We start from the raw sequence: 18,661 nt of genomic DNA, 5'->3' as shown, positions 1-18,661 counted from the left end.
GAGATACCAGGGGTTCTATGGTAAGAAGAGGCAGATAACACTGCTGACCACTATGTCTGTTTGATTTAATACTGGAGATATCAGAGGTGCTATGGGGAAGAAGAGGCTGCTCACACTGCTGTCCATTATCTCTGTCTGATTTAATATTGGAGATACCAGGGGTTCTATGGTAAGAAGAGGCAGCTAACACTGCTGACCACCATGTCTGTTTGATTTAATACTAGAGATACCAGAGGTGCTATGGGTAAGAAGAGGCAGCCAACACTGCTGATCACCATGTCTGTCTGATTGAACTCCTTCACAACCTATAACGTACCGGTTTGTCATAGGCTTGTGTGTCCTTTTAATGCAGAGTCGCTTCCCCACACATGTTGGCTGATCTGATCAGCTGACATGTACAGCCAACAAGTGCGGATGGATCAAAGATCCACTCACGCTTGTTAACTAGTTAAATCCTTCTGTCAATCTCTGACAGTGATATTTAACGCACTTCGGTGGGGAGCGTACCATTCTCCACAACCATTAGCTGCCCCGTGACATTCCCTTTTTGTTGCTATTTTTATATTTAGTGTAGGGACCTACAAGCATGAGGTTCCCATAACGTGGGTTGTAGGCTTCCGTTTTAGGGCCATAATACCAACTAAAACCTCATATTTTTGCAGCCAGGCTCCTTTCTGTTAGGCCTTGCATATTAGAATTCCTGTCCCTGTATGGTGCACAGGTGGGGTATGGCTTGGCAGCCCGCCTGATCTAATAGTATGGGTGTCACCTAATAGGCTGCATGCTTGTGACTGTGCATCTGCATGTGTGAACAGCGCTCTATGCAAGCCATCAGTGTGCAGTTTTATCATCCAGCAATCGCCCCCTCCATCTTTTGGAAGTGTGTGTGTGGGATTTGCTCCTCCTGCACCTGTGATGCCTCCACCTAGTGGGGGTTTAGCTGTATCCTGCTAGAGTACTAGTTTTTGACCTGGGCGATCTACAACTGCAGCCCATCTTTGCTGTAAGTAATGCCCCGTGATATGATCAAGGGGGGGCAATGGGTTGTCATGACAGCAAGGATCAGCTGATGACCTCTATCACTGTCATGATGTAGTTCCTGTGAACGTCAGCTGTGCGCCAGCATTCTAGGAGATCAACATTTCTGCTGTTCAGAGTGGTGCTGAAACATTGCTCTAAATAGCAGAAGCGACCAGAGTGTATGAGCTTCAAGTTCTCTAAAAGGACTAGTAAAAACAAGAAACAGTGTAAAAAAAAAAGTTTTTAAATATTAGAAAAAATTAAAAGAAAACACAAAAGTTCAAATCACCCCCCTTCTGCCCCATTGAAAATAAAACAATAAAAAAAATACACATATTTCTTTTCACTATATTCAAAAAATACGCTGTCACACAGCCCCAGTTCCCAAAAAAATGAAAATGTTATGGGTCTTGAAAAATGGCACCAAAAGATCAATTATTTTTTTTGAAAAATTTCTAAATTTTCTTTCACTACTACAAACTCATGCTGACTTGAGAACTCATACTGCCATGTCAGCTTTACCCTATAGCAATTGTAATTTTTTTTCCCGTTCAATATGTGGTAAAATTAATGGTGTCATTCAAAAGTAAAACATCCTGCAAAAAAAAGCCCTCATGTGGCTATATTGATGGAAAAATAAAAACATTGGGGCTTTTGTAAGGAAAGTATTAAAAAACAACAACATGAAAACAGAAAATTGCCAAGTAGTGAATGGGTAATACTGAAGATATCAGGAGTGCAGAGGTAAGAAAAGGCTGCTCACATTGCTATCCATCCTCTTTTCCTGATCTAATAGGGAGATACCAGGAGTGCTGAGGTAAGAAAAAGCTACTCACATTGCTATCCATCCTGTTTTCCTGATGTAATAGGGCCATACCAGGAGTGCTGAGGTAAGAAAAGGCTGCTCACACTGCTATCCATCCTGTTTTCCTGATCAAATGGGGAGATCAGGTAAGAAGAGGCTGCTCACACTGCTATGCATCCTGTTTTCCTGATCTAATAGGGAGACACCAGGAGTGCTGAGGTAAGGAGAGGCTGCTCATACTGCTATCCATCCTGTTTTCATGATCAAATGGGGAGATCAGGTAAGAAGAGGCTGCTCACACTGCTATGCATCCTGTTTTCCTGATCTAATAGGGAGACACCAGGAGTGCTGAGGTAAGAAAAGGCTGCTCACACTGCTATCCATCCTGCTTTCTTGATCAAATGGGGAGATCAGGTAAGAAGAGGCTGCTCACACTACTATGCATCCTGTTTTCCTGATCTAATAGGGAGACACCAGGAGTGCTGAGGTAAGGAGAAGCTGCTCATACTGCTATCCATCCTGTATTCATGATCTAATATGGACCAGGAGTGCTGAGGTAAAAAGAGGCTGCTCACACTGCTATCCATCCTGTTTTCCTGATCCAATAGCTAGATGAGGTAAGAAGAGGCTGCTCACACTGCTATGCATCCTGTTTTCCTGATCTAGTAGGGAGATACCAGGAGTACTGAGGTAAGAAGAGGCTGCTCACACTGCTGTCCATGATGTCTTTTTGGATGCTGAGTGATGGCAGCTGTACAATATGTGGTTACATTAGCGGTGATTCTAACTGGACATGCTCACAGGCTTCTCTCATATTAACATTCTTGGTCAGATTTTAGTCAGTATAACAAGTCAGAAGTTATTACAGTGATTACCCCCTAGACAAAAAAAGAAAATCTGATTTGCTAATTAAAGGCATTTAGGAATCTATTTATAATGACATTTTCCTTTAACAACAGTTCACACTGTTACATTTCTGCCCATAACAGGCACTTATTAACCATTGTTACAGTTTGTTTTGCATAGACCATCAATATGACTGTACAAATCAACTTCCATGATACATTGGCAAGACTATTCATGGGGCAGGATGTGTTGCTGATGGCATGATCTTTAGGTGCACATAATTGTTTTGCTAATTCTTTGTCTAAAGGGCCATTTACACGCTGCGACATCGCTAACGATATATCGTCGGGGTCACGGTGTTTGTGACGCACATCCGGCGCCGTTAGCGACATCGCAGCATGTAACACCTATGTGCGACCTTAAACAATCGCAAAAGAGGCAAAAATCGTTGGTCTGTGATACGTCGTTCATTTACTAAAAATCGTTGTCTGGTCAGTAGCGAGGTTGTTTGTCGTTCCTGCAGCAGCACACATCGCTATGTGTGACACCGCAGGAACGAGGAACAACCTCCTACCTGCGGCCGCCCGCAATGAGGCCGCCCGCTTCTATTGGACGGCTGCCGTGTGACGTCGCTGTGACGCCGCACAAACCGCCCCCTTAGAAAGGAGGCGGTTCGCCGGCCACAGCAACGTCGCAGGGAAGGTAAGTCTGTGTGACGGGTGTAAGCGATGTTGTGCGCCACGGGCAGCGATTTGCCCGTGACGCACAACAGACGGGGGCGGGTACGCTCGCTAGCGAGATCGCAGCGTGTAAAGCACCCTTTAGTCTTCTTTTGTCTCTTTACCTCTGTTGTCACTGCCATGTTATATGATATTCAGTATATCTATAATGTTTGTCACTGCTAATAGCTCGCCGGTCTTGATGAGGGGGCACGGTAAAGTTCACAAGAGCGTATAACACGGACGAAGGCTATCCAATATTTTATCAGATAGCCCTTGGACCAATAATATACTGCGGAGCAGTGCTGACCGGCATGAGAAAGAAAATACTGCATGCTCCAATTGGCAGTGATACCGGACGGCGCGCACCCATTCAAGTCTATGAACCGACACAGAGGACAAGGGTGCTCCTGAATAATGAAGATTGCACAACCTCTTTAAATCTCATTTTAGTCATACTGTGCAGGAGGGAAGGTTAAAGGGGCTGATCCCTTCAGCTTATACGCTTTTGGTCATAGATTTGAACAGCTATAACCTAAGTGAGTACGTGGAGAAAAGTGTTCAAATTTCCTTGCAGCTCCCCCACAGATGAAATGAAGAATTACACTGAAAATAATGGTGTGCCATGTAACAGGCCAGAGTATACCCACTACCAGCAGAAACATGTCGGATTTCTCTTAATGTGTCCCATCTCACTGTTTTCATGATCGATGGATCTTTTTTAATAGAACTTCAATAAATATGTTTCACCTTCTTTGAAGTGCTGGAGATCATACTCTATTTTGCTAGAGTATACCCACAGTCCAGATTATACCTAGGATTAAAGAGGTTGTCCACTACTTTAACACTGATGGCCTATCCTTAGGATAGGTTATCAATGTCTGATCGGCAGGGCTCCGACACCAAGCACCCCTGCCGATCAGCTGTTCTTGGTCCCGGCGGAGGCAGCTGGAAATGCTCACTTCTGGAGCTGCTCCATGCTCTGAGAGTGGCCACGGCCGGGTACTGCACACCCGCCTCATATTCAGATCAATAGGAGGTGGATGTGCAGTACCCGCTATCAGACGATGGAACAGCTCCAAAACTGAGCATTTCTGGCTGCTTGCTGCCAGGACCAAGAACAGCTCATTGGCGGGGGTGCCGGGTGTCAGACTCCAGTTGATCAGACATTGATGACCTGTCCTAAGGATAGGCCCTCAATGTAAAAGTAGTGAACAACCTCTTTAAAGTGACCTAGGCTAGATTATACTCCAGGGTATAAATTGACCTAGGCCAAAATATACCCCTTAAGGCCACTTTACACGCTAGCGTGGGTGCCCACCCCCATCGGTTGTGCGACACGGGTAAATCGCTGCCCGTGGCGCAGAACATCGCCCGGACCCGTCACACTACTTACCTGCTCTGCGATGTCACTAAGCGGCCGCCAAATCAAAGCGGAGGGGCGGAGATGAGCAGGACGTAACATCCCGCCCACCTCCTTCCTTCCTCATTGCGGCCGGTAGCAGATAAGGTGAGGTTCCTCGTTCCTGCGGTGTCACACGTAGCGATGTGTGCTGCCACAGGAACGACAAACTAGATCGTACACGCTGCAGCAACGATATTCGAGAATGGACCCCCATGTCACCGATGAGCGATTTTGAACGTTTTTGCGACGATTCAAAATCGCTCATAGGTGTCACACGCAACGACATCGCTAATACAGCCGGATGTGCGTCACCAATTCCGTGACCCCAACGACATCGCATTAGCGATGTCGTAGCATGTAAAGTGGCCTTCAGCCCATATTATACCCCCATCAGTAGCATTGAGTGATATACACAAGAATTACTTAATTTTGATAAAGAATCCCTCCGTCTGCTCGATATGGCTTAGCTATTTGCCTGAACTGGTACTTGGCATTTACACATTTCAATGGAGGTATATCGTAGATCCACTGGGGGTATTTTTGTTGTATTACAGTGAAGAGTCTCAAAAGCTGGTCATACAGTTCGTCTTCCACAGTTGTCAAAACTGAAAAACGTTTGGTGTCATAGAGAGCAAAGAGAAACATACATAACAAGTTATAATACACTACATATAACTATGCACTGATGGGACAGCGTCATCTACTGTCAGTTCAATGTAAGCACTTTACTATTTTACACCCCCGGATATAGAGTTTATTTCCCGGGTTACTGTAACCTGGGCCAGACTATACCCAGATTTCAGATTTTGGCCTGGAGGGGTATAGTTTGGCCTAGGCTATTTTACACCATGGGGTATAGTTTGGCTAAGACAGTTAGTCCCCAGGGTACACTCTGGCCTGGACAAAACTATAGCCGGGCTTAATTTAGGATGGGGCTAATTTGGCCTGCTACACTGGGTCCTTCATTGCCGTTCACCACAACATTACTATTTCCAATGTGAATTGAACTTTCTTACAAGTACGAGTTAGTAATCGCCTGGATTCTAAGATAGGACATCATTCTTTACCTGTACTGTATGATGAAGAAGAGGCTCTGAGGATCCAATGTTGGAAAACTCTTCTTTATACCAATCTGTATCTGTTACAGTCTAAAAAAAAAATATTAAAAAGGTGAATAATAAAATTTTACCACGTATTCTGCTATTGGTAACAAAACACAGGAGATATTGTTACACCTTAGTAGTAATTAATCCAAATACATAACACACAGCCCTGGCCAGGAGGACATATTGTAAATGACCTTTAGTTTGGAAGGATTAGTGGAGCTCAACAGAAATGACGGAGTTTCTCTTGGAGCATAAGGAAACATTAAAGTAATACGTGGAAGAGAAAATATGTTCTGAAAATACTTTTGTCTTCAGGTAAGCATTCTTAGAGGAAAGTCTATGATAGCATTCCCTAACTTCATTTTTATGTGTAAAATTGTGAATTGAAAGCCTAAAGGATTCGTCTATATCAACAAAGTTCATTTTAAAGTTCATTTTAATCAATAAATCCTGGAAGAATGATAATTTCCCCAATCGGATGTGATTAAAAACAATGTTCCTGTGCTGAGATAATCTTATATATGTGTTCCTGCTATGTACTGTGTAATGGCCGTGTCTGACCGTACAGGGACGTGGTCTGATCATACCCCAGCTCCTGGGCAGGGGAGGAAGGAAAAAAAGTATACAGACAATACAGAATAGGATCATCGCTCATTCTTTTTGTGAGGTAAAACATTTCCCTGCCTGTTTTTAGAAAATGTTTTACCTCAAAGAAAGAATAATTTGTGTTCTGTAATGTCTTGAGGTAAAATATTTTTTAAAAACAGGCAGGGAAATGTTTTACCTCACAAAAGCAGGTGTCAGGGTAAAGATGGACTAGGAATACGGATTTTTTTCATACCTGATAATTTGCTTCAGCTGGAGATAAGCCGCGAGTCTGGCTAGAGGCAACAATAAACATTAAAGTCGGCCAAACCCATTGATATCGGAGAGATCAGGTGCCAGTTGAATGTGTATGGGAGACCTACCGACTGATAGATGATATCAGGGCAGAATAAGATCCACCACGTCATATTCATATCATCTGATCCTTTTGTTCTCTGGGAGATAAGCACCACTAGAGGAGTCTGGCCGAGCGCTCTTGTGTATGGAGGAGCAAGGAGCGATAGCTGACAGTTATGAGTGTAACCCCCACCTCACCCCATTGTAGAATGTAAGCTCTTACGGGCAGGGTTGTCATTTTTGCTTTAATTATTGTATCTTCTATAACTGTTACTTATGTTTGCTTGTATAGGACCCTCTGAATTGTAAAGTGCTTTGGAATATGTTGGCACTATAGAAGTAAAGATTATTATTATTTAGATTTATTTCCCTTTGTCAAAACATAAATGTCCTTTTGAACAATATTAAGAAGGACACGTAATCTTTCTCCCCATTTGTCCCTTCTTTCCCTCCAGGCCGAAGCTCTCCCAACCGAGATAAGATACATTGCTTTACATATCTTTGCAGTTACAAAAAACCTTATTTGCTACAAATAGAAATCAGCAGAAATTCCTTCAAACACTAACATTATAGAAATTGTATCTACTCATTATTTATTTGAAGTCGTCTTTGTCGTAAAGAATAATATTAACCCCTTCACCCCCCGGCCACTAAAACGCCCTAATGACCGAGCCATTTTTTGCAATTCTGACCAGTGTCACTTTGACAGGTTAGAACTCTGGAACGCTTCAACGGATCCTGGCGATTCTGAGATTGTTTTTTCGTGACATATTGTACTTCATGTCAGTGGTAAATTTAGGCCGATATTTATTTATTTGTGAAAATTTAGAAAATTTTGCGAAAATTTTGCAATTTTCAAACTTTGAAAATTTATGCCCATAAATCTGAGAGATATGTCACACAAAATAGTTACTAAATAAACTTTCCCACATGGCTACTTTACATCAGCGTAATTTTCAAAACAAATTTTTTTTCGTTAGGAAGTTAGAAGGGGTCAAAGTTCATCAGCAATTTATCATTTTTCCAACAAAATTTACAAAATAATTTTTTTTAGGGACCACATCACATTTGAAGTGACTTTGAGGGGCCGAGGTGACAGAAAATACCCAAAAGTGACCCCATTCTAAAAACTGCACCCCTCACACTGCTCAAAACCACATCCAAGACGTTTATTAACCCTTTAGGTGCTTCACAGTAACCAAAGCAATGTGGAAGGAAAAAAATGAAAATTTTACTTTTTAACACAAAAATGTTACTTTAGCCATAGAATTTTCATTTTCACAAGGGAGAAAAGAGAAAGTGCACCCTACAATTTATTGTGCATTTTCTCCTGAGTACGCTGATACCCCATATGTGGTAAAAATCAATTGTTTGGGCGCACGACAGAGCTCGGAAGGGAAGCAGCGCCATTTGAATTTTTGAACGCAAAATTAGCTGGACTCATTAGCGGATGCCATGTCGGGTTTGAAGACCCCCTGAGGTGCCTAAACAATGGAGCTACCCCACAAGTGACCCCATTTTGGAAACTAGAGCCCTCAAATAATTTTTCTAGATGTTTGGTGAGCACTTTGAACCCCTGAGGGCTTCAGAGGAAGTTTATAACGTTGAGCCATGAAAAGAAAAAAAAAATTTTCACCACAAAACTGTTGCTTCAACTAGGTAGCTTTTTTCACAAGGGTATCAGGAAAAAATGCACCATGAAATTTATAGTGCATTTTTTTCTCAGAACGACGATACCTCATATGTGGTGGAAAGTAATTGTTTGGGCGCATGGCGGGGCTCAGAAGAGAAGGAGCACCATTTGACAGCAAAATTGGTTGGAATCATTAGCGGACGCCATGTCACGTTTGGAGACCCCCTATGGTGCCTAAACAGTGGAGCTCCCCCACAAGTGACCCCATTTTGGAAATTAGACCCCTCAAGGAATTTATCTAGATGTTTAGTGAGCCCCAAGGGGCTCCACAGAAGTTGATAATGTTGAGCCATGAATACATTTTTTTTTTTCACCACAAACCTGTTACTTGAACCAGGTAGCTTTTTTTTGACAAGGGTATCAGAAAAAAATGCACCATAAAACGTATTGTGCAATTTCTCCTGAGTACGCAGATACCTCACATGGGGTGGAAAGTAATTGTTTGGGGCATGGCTTGGCTCAGAAGAGAAGGAGCACCATTTGACAGCAAAATTGTTTGGAATCATTAGCGGACGCCATGTCACGTTTGGAGACCCCCTATGGTGCCTAAACAGTGGAGCTCCCCCACAAATAACCCCATTTTCGAACTAGACCCCTCAAGGAATTTATCTAGATGTTTGGTGAGCCCCTTGTACTTCCAGGGGCTCCACAGAAGTTGATAACGTTGAACCGTGAAAATTATTATTTTTTTTACCACAAAATTTTTGCATCAATCAGGTAGCTTTTTTTTTTACAACGGTATCAGGAAAAAATGCACCATAAAACATATTGTGCAATTTTTCCTGAGTACGCAGATACCTCATATGTGGTTGAAATCAATTGTTTGGGCGCATGGCGGGGCTCAGAAGAGAAGGAACGCCATTTGACTTTTCAAACGCACAGACGCGGTGCACTGATCGGCGGCTGCAGGACACACGGTCGGATGAAATACAAAAAGCGTCGGGGATACGGAAAAAAAAAACAGTCACGCCAAAAATTGATCATGGATGCAGATACGTTATGTGCATCCCTGATCAGCGCTTGGCGGGATGCACGGACGGATGCGATACAAAAAGCGTCGGGGATACGGAAAAAAAGTCACGCCAAAAATTGAGCAGGGATGCAGATACGTTATGTGCATCCCTGATCAGCGCTCGGCGGGACACACGGACTGATGCGATACAAAAAGCGTCGGGGATACGAGAAAAAAAAAAGTCACGCCAAAAATTGAGCAGGGATGCAGATACGTTATGTGCATCCCTGATCAGCGCTCGGCGGGACGCACGGACTGATGCGATACAAAAAGCGTCGGGGATACGGAAAAACAAGTACCGCCGAAAACGGACCACGGATGCAGATACGTTATCTGCATCCCTGATTAGCGCTCGGCGGGACGCACGGACGGATGAGGTATAGAAATGGACAGGGGATACAGAAAGAAAAAAAAAAAAAAGTTATACTCAGTACCTAGAGGATTAGCAGGAGGATCACTGACCAGAAGAACTGCAGGAGGAACAGAAGGCCAGCGAGATGGACAGCTTTACAGGAGCAGCAGGCAGGACATTGGACAGCTCTGCAGAATACCCAGGAAGGACCCAGCTATGGAGGCAGATGTGATCGGGCCAGTGAAGACCTCGGACAACCCGGTGAAGGCAGGTAAGATGACGTCGGGGGGAGAGCAGAGGGGGGGTGAGAGGGAGAGCAGAGGGGGATACCGGAGAAGCAAAGAAGGAAGGAAGCAGAATAGAGATCACAGAGGAGGCAGGCAGATCGCGGGGGGAGCAGATCGAGATGTCGGGGGGAAGATCGGGGCATGGGGGGGGCAGATCACAGGGGGGCACGGGCAGGGGCCATCACGGGAGTGCACAGGGGCCATAACGGGAGCGTGCACGGGCTGCAAGGTGAGCACAGTACTCACGTGGAGCAGGAGCAGTCACATCAGCGGCGGCGGTGGCAGCAGCAGCGGCGGCGGCGGCAGCAGCAGCAGCGGTGGCGTGGTATCACAAGTACCAGCCAGTCCACGCTGCAGACATGTTGGGGGAGGCTCCCCAGACCAGCACAGGGCTGGGGAGGGCGGCCACCTGCAGATCAGACCGCCCCACTGCACGCTGATTGGAGCGATTGCACGTCATAGCACGATCGCTCCAATCAGTGCTGCAGGGGCTGGGGGTGGCATGTTTGAGGTCCACCTATGATCTGCTGCAGCTGCTACGGCATCTCATAGCCGGATCTCACAGTATCGCACTAATTCAGGCATTATTTTTGCCAAAATTAGTGCGAACGATGTGGTTGGCGGTTCAGATTTGAACAGCCAATCACATCGATCGTCGATGGGGGGGGTGATGCCACCTCCCCTGGGGTCAAGCAAAGGTCCCCTGCTGTAAGAAACAGCAGGGGACATCGTTTGAAAGCCGTTGCTATGGCCACGGCAAACAAATGAAGTTTAAGCAGTAAAGTTACGTCCCTGGTCGTTACTCACGTTAAAATAGGACGTAATTTCACTGCCCGCGGTCGTGAAGGGGTTAAAAAAATACCATGCTAGGTGGGCTTCTTGGAACTCAATTTTCCCATTGAATTAGTATATTCCATGTTAGTAATACACCTTAGTTGTTTTCTTTTTAGTTATATTATAATAATATATTATATATATGTATATCTATATATATAATTGCCTTATTCTGTCTGTCTGTCTGTCTGTCTGTCTGTCTGTCTGTCATGCTCCAAAATTGTGTCCTTACGGTGACACAAAGCTGATTGGCCGCTGGGCTTGCCATGGCCCCGCCCCCCCCACACGGATTGGCCTCTCGCCCCGACTCTCTGCAGGCCCCGCCCCCCTCACGCAATGCACGCTCGCTCTGGCCCAACTGACACGGAGCTCCGACTCCCAGGTGAGTACACACACACACATCAGATCACACTCACTCTCACACACACCTCACACATCACATCCACACAATCACAACATCCTGGAATATCGCTTGTTTCTACACCGGCTCCGTCACGATCCCAGCAGCGCCAGACATAACCTTGCGATGCTGGGATCTTGACGGAGCCCGTGAACGCTGGTAACCATTATACACATCGGGTAACTAAGGTCCACATGTGCAGGGAGCCGGCATTATACTCCTCTCCCCCCAGGACTACTCCTCCTATTACAGTCCTCCTATTATACTCCTCTCTGAGTATAATAGGAGAACTATTATAGCATGGGGGATGTAGCACGATGGGGGGGTGCACAGCATGGGGGATGTAGCACGATGGGGTGCGCAGCATGGGGGATGTAGCACGATGGGGAGTGCGCAGCATGGGGGATGTAGCACGATGGGGAGTGCGCAGCATGGGGGATGTAGCACGATGGGGAGTGCGCAGCATGGGGGATGTAGCACGATGGGGAGTGTGCAGCATGGGGGATGTAGCACGATGGGGAGTGCGCAGCATGGGGGATGTAGCACGATGGGGAGTGCGCAGCATGGGGGATGTAGCACGATGGGGAGTGCGCAGCATGGGGGATGTAGCACGATAGGGAGTGCGCAGCATGGGGGATGTAGCACGATGGGGAGGTGCGCAGCATGGGGGATGTAGCACGATGGGGAGTGCGCAGCATGGGGGATGTAACACGATGGGGAGTGCGCAGCATGGCGGATGGAGCACGATGGCGGGTGCGCAGCATGGGGGATGTAGCACGATGGGGAGTGCGCAGCATGGGGGATGTAGCACGATGGGGGATGTAGCACGATGGGGGATGTAGCACAATGGGGGGTGCGCAGCATGGGGGATGTAGCACGATGGGGAGTGCGCAGCATGGGGGATGTAGCACGATGGGGAGTGCGCAGCATGGGGGATGTAGCACGATGGGGAGTGCGCAGCATGGGGGATGTAGCACGATGGGGAGTGCGCAGCATGGCGGATGTAGCACGATGGGGAGTGCGCAGCATGGCGGATGGAGCACGATGGCGGGTGCGCAGCATGGGGGATGTAGCACGAAGGGGAGTGCGCAGCATGGGGGATGTAGCACAATGAGGGATGTAGCACGATGGGGGGTGCACAGCATGGGGGATGTAGCACGATGGGGAGTGCGCAGCATGGGGGATGTAGCACGATGGGGAGTGCGCAGCATGGGGGATGTAGCACGATGGGGGGTGCGCAGCATGGGGGATGGAGCATGATGGGGAGTGCGCAGCATGGAGGATGGAGCACGATGGGGAGTGCGCAGCATGGGGGATGGAGCACGATGGGGAGTGCGCAGCATGGGGGATGGAGCACGATGGGGGGTGTGCAGTATGGGGGATGGAGCACGATGGGGAATGCGCAGCATAGGGGATGGGGCATGATGGGGGGTGTGCAGCATGGGGGATGGAGCACGATGGGAGGTGCACACCTCCCCCCAACACACACACACACACACACACACACACACACACAGGGAACCACAAACACCGCCATACACAGACACCCACACACACAGACAACACTGCACACACAACACCCAACACACAAACACCGCGGCATACATAAATATACGCACATACAGCACAACACACACATTGCACAAAACATACCTCCCCCCAAAACACACCACACCCACACAAACCGCGCAACACACACACAACGCGACAGACACACAGCGCTCCACAAACAACGCAACACACATACAACACCGCTCTCACCCCCCGCCACACCCAGACAACACCCAGAACATGTGCAGCCCCTACACAAACACTTGGTAACTACACACCACAACATCTATATATATATATATATATATATCTATAACAAAAATCATACATGAACTACACAATACGTAAATTCTAGAATACCCGATGCGTAGAATCGGGCCACCTTCTAGTATATACATATATATATCTATATATATAATTGCCTTATTCTGTCTGTCTGTCTGTCTGTCTTGCTCCAAAATTGTGTCCTTACGGTGACACAAAGCTGATTGGCCGCTGGGCTCGCCATGGCCCCACCCCCCCGCACGGATTGGCCGCTCGCCCAGGCAACTCGCCCACGCCCCACCCCCCTCACGCAATGCACGCTCGCTCTGGCCCCGCACGCATTCCCCGAACCGACCGACACACGGAGCCACGACTCCCAGGTGAGTACTGTACCCCCGGGAGCCCACATCAGCGTACGCCGCCAACCCAGCCGACACATACCCTCGCATTGCTGGGGTTGCCGCCGTATGCTGGTGTGGGCTCCCGTGCGAGCGGGGGACGGGATACGCTGGTAACCATGGTAGCATAGTTACCAGCGCATCAAGCTCCTGCAGCGGCGGAACATGCACGCACACACACACACACACACACATCAGATCACACTCACTCTCACACACACCTCACACATCACATCGCATCCACACACTCACAAAATCCTGGGATATCGCTTGCTTCTCGGCGGCGATACTGTGGTGTGACCTTCCAGGACCTGCCGGAGGATCACATGGCCAGGAGCATGTGGTATCTCCGGATGTTGTGAGCGCGTATGTGCAATATCGTCAATGTGTGTGTGAGTGAGTGTATGCGATCGGGTGTGTGTGAGTGTATGCGATCGGGTGTGTGTGAGTGTATGCGATCGGGTGTGTGTGAGTGTGTGTGTGAGTGTGTGTGTGCGAGATCGGATCTGTGTCGGCAGAGGAGCACGGCGTGCTGGAGGAGGCTGTGAGGAGAGAGGCTGATCCTGGGGAAGGCTGGGAGGGGGAGGCTGAGAGAAGAGAGGCTGATGCTGGGGGAGGCTGAGGCTGGGGTAGGCTGGGAGGAGAGAGCCTGATGCTAGGGACAGAAAAGGCTGATGCTGGGAGGAGAGAGGCTGATGCTGGGAGGAGAGAGGCTGATGCTGGGAGGAGAGAGGCTGATGCTGGGAGGAGAGAGGCTGATGCTGCGGGCAGAGAGGCTGATGCTGCGGGCAGAGAGGCTGATGCTGCGGGCAGAGAGGCTGATGCTGGTGCAGCATGGGGGATGGAGCACGATGGGGAGTGCGCAGCATGGGGGATGGAGCACGTTTGGGAGTGCGCAGCATGGCGGATGGAGCACGTTTGGGAGTGTGCAGCATGGCGGATGGACCACGTTTGGGAGTGCGCAGCATGGGGGATGGAGCACGTTTGGGAGTGCGCAGCATGGCGGATGGACCACGTTTGGGAGTGCGCAGCATGGCGGATGGAGCACGTTTGGGAGTGCGCAGCATGGCGGATGGAGCACGTTTGGGAGTGCGCAGCATGGCGGATGGCGCACGTTTGGGAGTGCACAGCATGGGGGATGGACCACGTTTGGGAGTGCGCAGCATAGCGGATGGACCACGTTTGGGAGTGCGCAGCATGGCGGATGGACCACGTTTGGGAGTGCGCAGCATGGCGGATGGAGCACGTTTGGGAGTGCGCAGCATGGCGGATGGAGCACGTTTGGGAGTGCGCAGCATGGCGGATGGAGCACGTTTGGGAGTGCGCAGCATGGCGGATGGAGCACGATGGGGAGTGCGCAGCATGGCGGATGGAGCACGTTTGGGAGTGCGCAGCATGGCGGATGGAGCACGTTTGGGAGTGCGCAGCATGGCGGATGGAGCACGTTTGGGAGTGCGCAGTATGGCGGATGGAGCACGTTGGGGAGTGCGCAGCATGGCGGATGGAGCACGTTTGGGAGTGCGCAGCATGGCGGATGGACCACGTTTGGGAGTGCGCAGCATGGCGGATGGAGCACGTTTGGGAGTGCGCAGCATGGCGGATGGAGCACGTTTGGGAGTGCGCAGCATGGCGGATGGAGCACGTTTGGGAGTGCGCAGCATGGCGGATGGAGCACGTTTGGGAGTGCGCAGCATGGCGGATGGAGCACGTTTGGGAGTGCGCAGCATGGCGGATGGAGCACGATGGGGGGTGCGCAGCATGGCGGATGGAGCACGATGGGGGGTGCGCAGCATGGCGGATGGAGCACGTTTGGGAGTGCGCAGCATGGCGGATGGAGCACGTTTGGGAGTGCGCAGCATGGCGGATGGAGCACGATGGGGAGTGCGCAGCATGGCGGATGGAGCACGTTTGGGAGTGCGCAGCATGGCGGATGGAGCACGTTTGGGAGTGCGCAGCATGGCGGATGGAGCACGTTTGGGAGTGCGCAGCATGGCGGATGGAGCACGATGGGGAGTGCGCAGCATGGCGGATGGAGCACGTTTGGGAGTGCGCAGGATGGGGGATGCAGCACGATGGGGAGGGCGCAGTATGGCGGATGGAGCACGTTTGGCAGTGCGCAGCATGGCGGATGGACCACGTTTGGGAGTGCGCAGCATGGCGGATGGAGCACGTTTGGGAGTGCGCAGCATGGCGGATGGAGCACGATGGGGAGTGTGCAGCATGGGGGATGGAGCACGATGGGGGTGCGCAGCATAGGGGATGTAGCACGATGGGAGGTGCACACCTCCCCCCAACACACACACACACACACACACACACGCACACTGCACAACACACACACACACTGGGAACCACAAACACCGCCCTACACAGACACCCACACACACAGACAACGCTGCACACACACAACACCCAACACACAAACACCGCGGCATACACAAATATACGCACATACCGCACAACACACACATTGCACAAAACATACTTCCCCCCAAAACACACCACACACACACAAACCGCGCAACACACACACAACGCTACAGACACACAGCGCTCCACAAACAACGCAACACACGCAACACACATACAACACCGCTCTAACCCCCCGCCACACCCAGACAACACCCAGAACATGTACAGCGCCCTACACAAACACTTGGTAAGTACACACAACAACATCTATATATATATAACAAAAATCATACATGAACTACACAATACGTAAATTCTAGAATACCCGATGCGTAGAATCGGGCCACCTTCTAGTATATATACAGTTAGGTCCAGAAATATTTGGACAGTGACACAAGTTTTGTTATTTTAGCTGTTTACAAAAACATGTTCAGAAATACAATTATATATATAATATAGGCTGAAAGTGCACACTCCCAGCTGCAATATGAGAGTTTTCACATCCAAATCGGAGAAAGGGTTTAGGAATCATAGCTCTGTAATGCATAGCCTCCTCTTTTTCAAGGGACCAAAAGTAATTGGACAAGGGACTCTAAGGGCTGCAATTAACTCTGAAGGCGTCTCCCTCGTTAACCTGTAATCAATGAAGTAGTTAAAAGGTCTGGGGTTGATTACAGGTGTGTGGTTTTGCATTTGGAAGCTGTTGCTGTGACCAGACAACATGCGGTCTAAGGAACTCTCAATTGAGGTGAAGCAAAACATCCTGAGGCTGAAAAAAAAGAAAAAATCCATCAGAGAGATAGCAGACATGCTTGGAGTAGCAAAATCAACAGTCGGGTACATTCTGAGAAAAAAGGAATTGACTGGTGAGCTTGGGAACTCAAAAAGGCCTGGGCGTCCACGGATGACAACAGTGGTGGATGATCGCCGCATACTTTCTTTGGTGAAGAAGAACCCGTTCACAACATCAACTGAAGTCCAGAACACTCTCAGTGAAGTAGGTGTATCTGTCTCTAAGTCAACAGTAAAGAGAAGACTCCATGAAAGTAAATACAAAGGGTTCACATCTAGATGCAAACCATTCATCAATTCCAAAAATAGACAGGCCAGAGTTAAATTTGCTGAAAAACACCTCATGAAGCCAGCTCAGTTCTGGAAAAGTATTCTATGGACAGATGAGACAAAGATCAACCTGTACCAGAATGATGGGAAGAAAAAAGTTTGGAGAAGAAAGGGAACGGCACATGATCCAAGGCACACCACATCCTCTGTAAAACATGGTGGAGGCAACGTGATGGCATGGGCATGCATGGCTTTCAATGGCACTGGGTCACTTGTGTTTATTGATGACATAACAGCAGACAAGAGTAGCCGGATGAATTCTGAAGTGTACCGGGATATACTTTCAGCCCAGATTCAGCCAAATGCCGCAAAGTTGATCGGATGGCGCTTCATAGTACAGATGGACAATGACCCCAAGCATACAGCCAAAGCTACCCAGGAGTTCATGAGTGCAAAAAAGTGGAACATTCTGCAATGGCCAAGTCAATCACCAGATCTTAACCCAATTGAGCATGCATTTCACTTGCTCAAATCCAGACTTAAGACGGAAAGACCCACAAACAAGCAAGACCTGAAGGCTGCGGCTGTAAAGGCCTGGCAAAGCATTAAGAAGGAGGAAACCCAGCGTTTGGTGATGTCCATGGGTTCCAGACTTAAGGCAGTGATTGCCTCCAAAGGATTCGCAACAAAATATTGAAAATAAAAATATTTTGTTTGGGTTTGGTTTATTTGTCCAATTACTTTTGACCTCCTAAAATGTGGAGTGTTTGTAAAGAAATGTGACAATTCCTACAATTTCTATCAGATATTTTTGTTCAAACCTTCAAATTAAACGTTACAATCTGCACTTGAATTCTGTTGTAGAGGTTTCATTTCAAATCCAATGTGGTGGCATGCAGAGCCCAACTCGCGAAAATTGTGTCACTGTCCAAATATTTCTGGACCTAACTGTATATATATATATATATATATATATATATATATAAAATATTATAATATTATATATATATTATAATTATCAACCACCATACATGTATTTCAAATCTTTTGATTTTAGTGACTTTTCGGACTCAAATGATCTTCTTTTATTCTCTCCAACTTCCCCCCTTCTTCCTTCCCCCATCTCCCCTTCTTTTCCTTATCTTTTCTCCATTGTTGTCTTGACCTTCCCTTTCTCCATTTAGGTAGCTCATGAAATGGGAGTTGTTATATTTAGACCCTTAAAAAAGGTAATAATATTGTTTTTTTTTCCCTTTTGATTTTCGCATGTTCCCAGACCCCCCCTTTCCAGTTATTGTTTAAAATCCTTCAGCAAAAATTCTTAAAAACAATAACATAAATGATTGATTATATTGAGCTCGACATCACACGGTTGCTCAGTGGTTAGCACTGCAGTCTTGCAACGTTGGGGTTCTGAGTTTAAATCCCACCAAGGACGACATCTGCAAGGAGTTTGTATGTTCTCCCCGTGTTTGTGTCGGTCTCCTCTGGGTTCTACGATTTCTTCCCACACTCCAAAGACATACTGAAAGGGAAATTAGATTGTGAGCCCC

General features: G+C 47.9%; 1 protein-coding gene across 1 annotated transcript in view; it reads right to left on the bottom strand.

Moving 5' to 3' along the window:
• LOC142297175 (uncharacterized) overlaps positions 1-18,661 on the bottom strand; it is a 143,270-nt gene that overhangs the window by 89,721 nt on the left and 34,888 nt on the right. Inside the window, exon 8 of the mRNA XM_075341444.1 lies at positions 5,863-5,943. Within this exon, the coding sequence (XP_075197559.1) occupies positions 5,863-5,943 (81 nt within the window). The remainder of the gene's footprint in view (positions 1-5,862; positions 5,944-18,661) is intronic.

Source organism: Anomaloglossus baeobatrachus, chromosome 3, assembly GCF_048569485.1.
Source record: "Anomaloglossus baeobatrachus isolate aAnoBae1 chromosome 3, aAnoBae1.hap1, whole genome shotgun sequence".
NCBI classification, from domain to species: domain Eukaryota; kingdom Metazoa; phylum Chordata; class Amphibia; order Anura; family Aromobatidae; genus Anomaloglossus; species Anomaloglossus baeobatrachus.
Note: the sequence above shows the minus strand (reverse complement) of the source record. Positions and strands in the feature narration are given on the sequence as shown.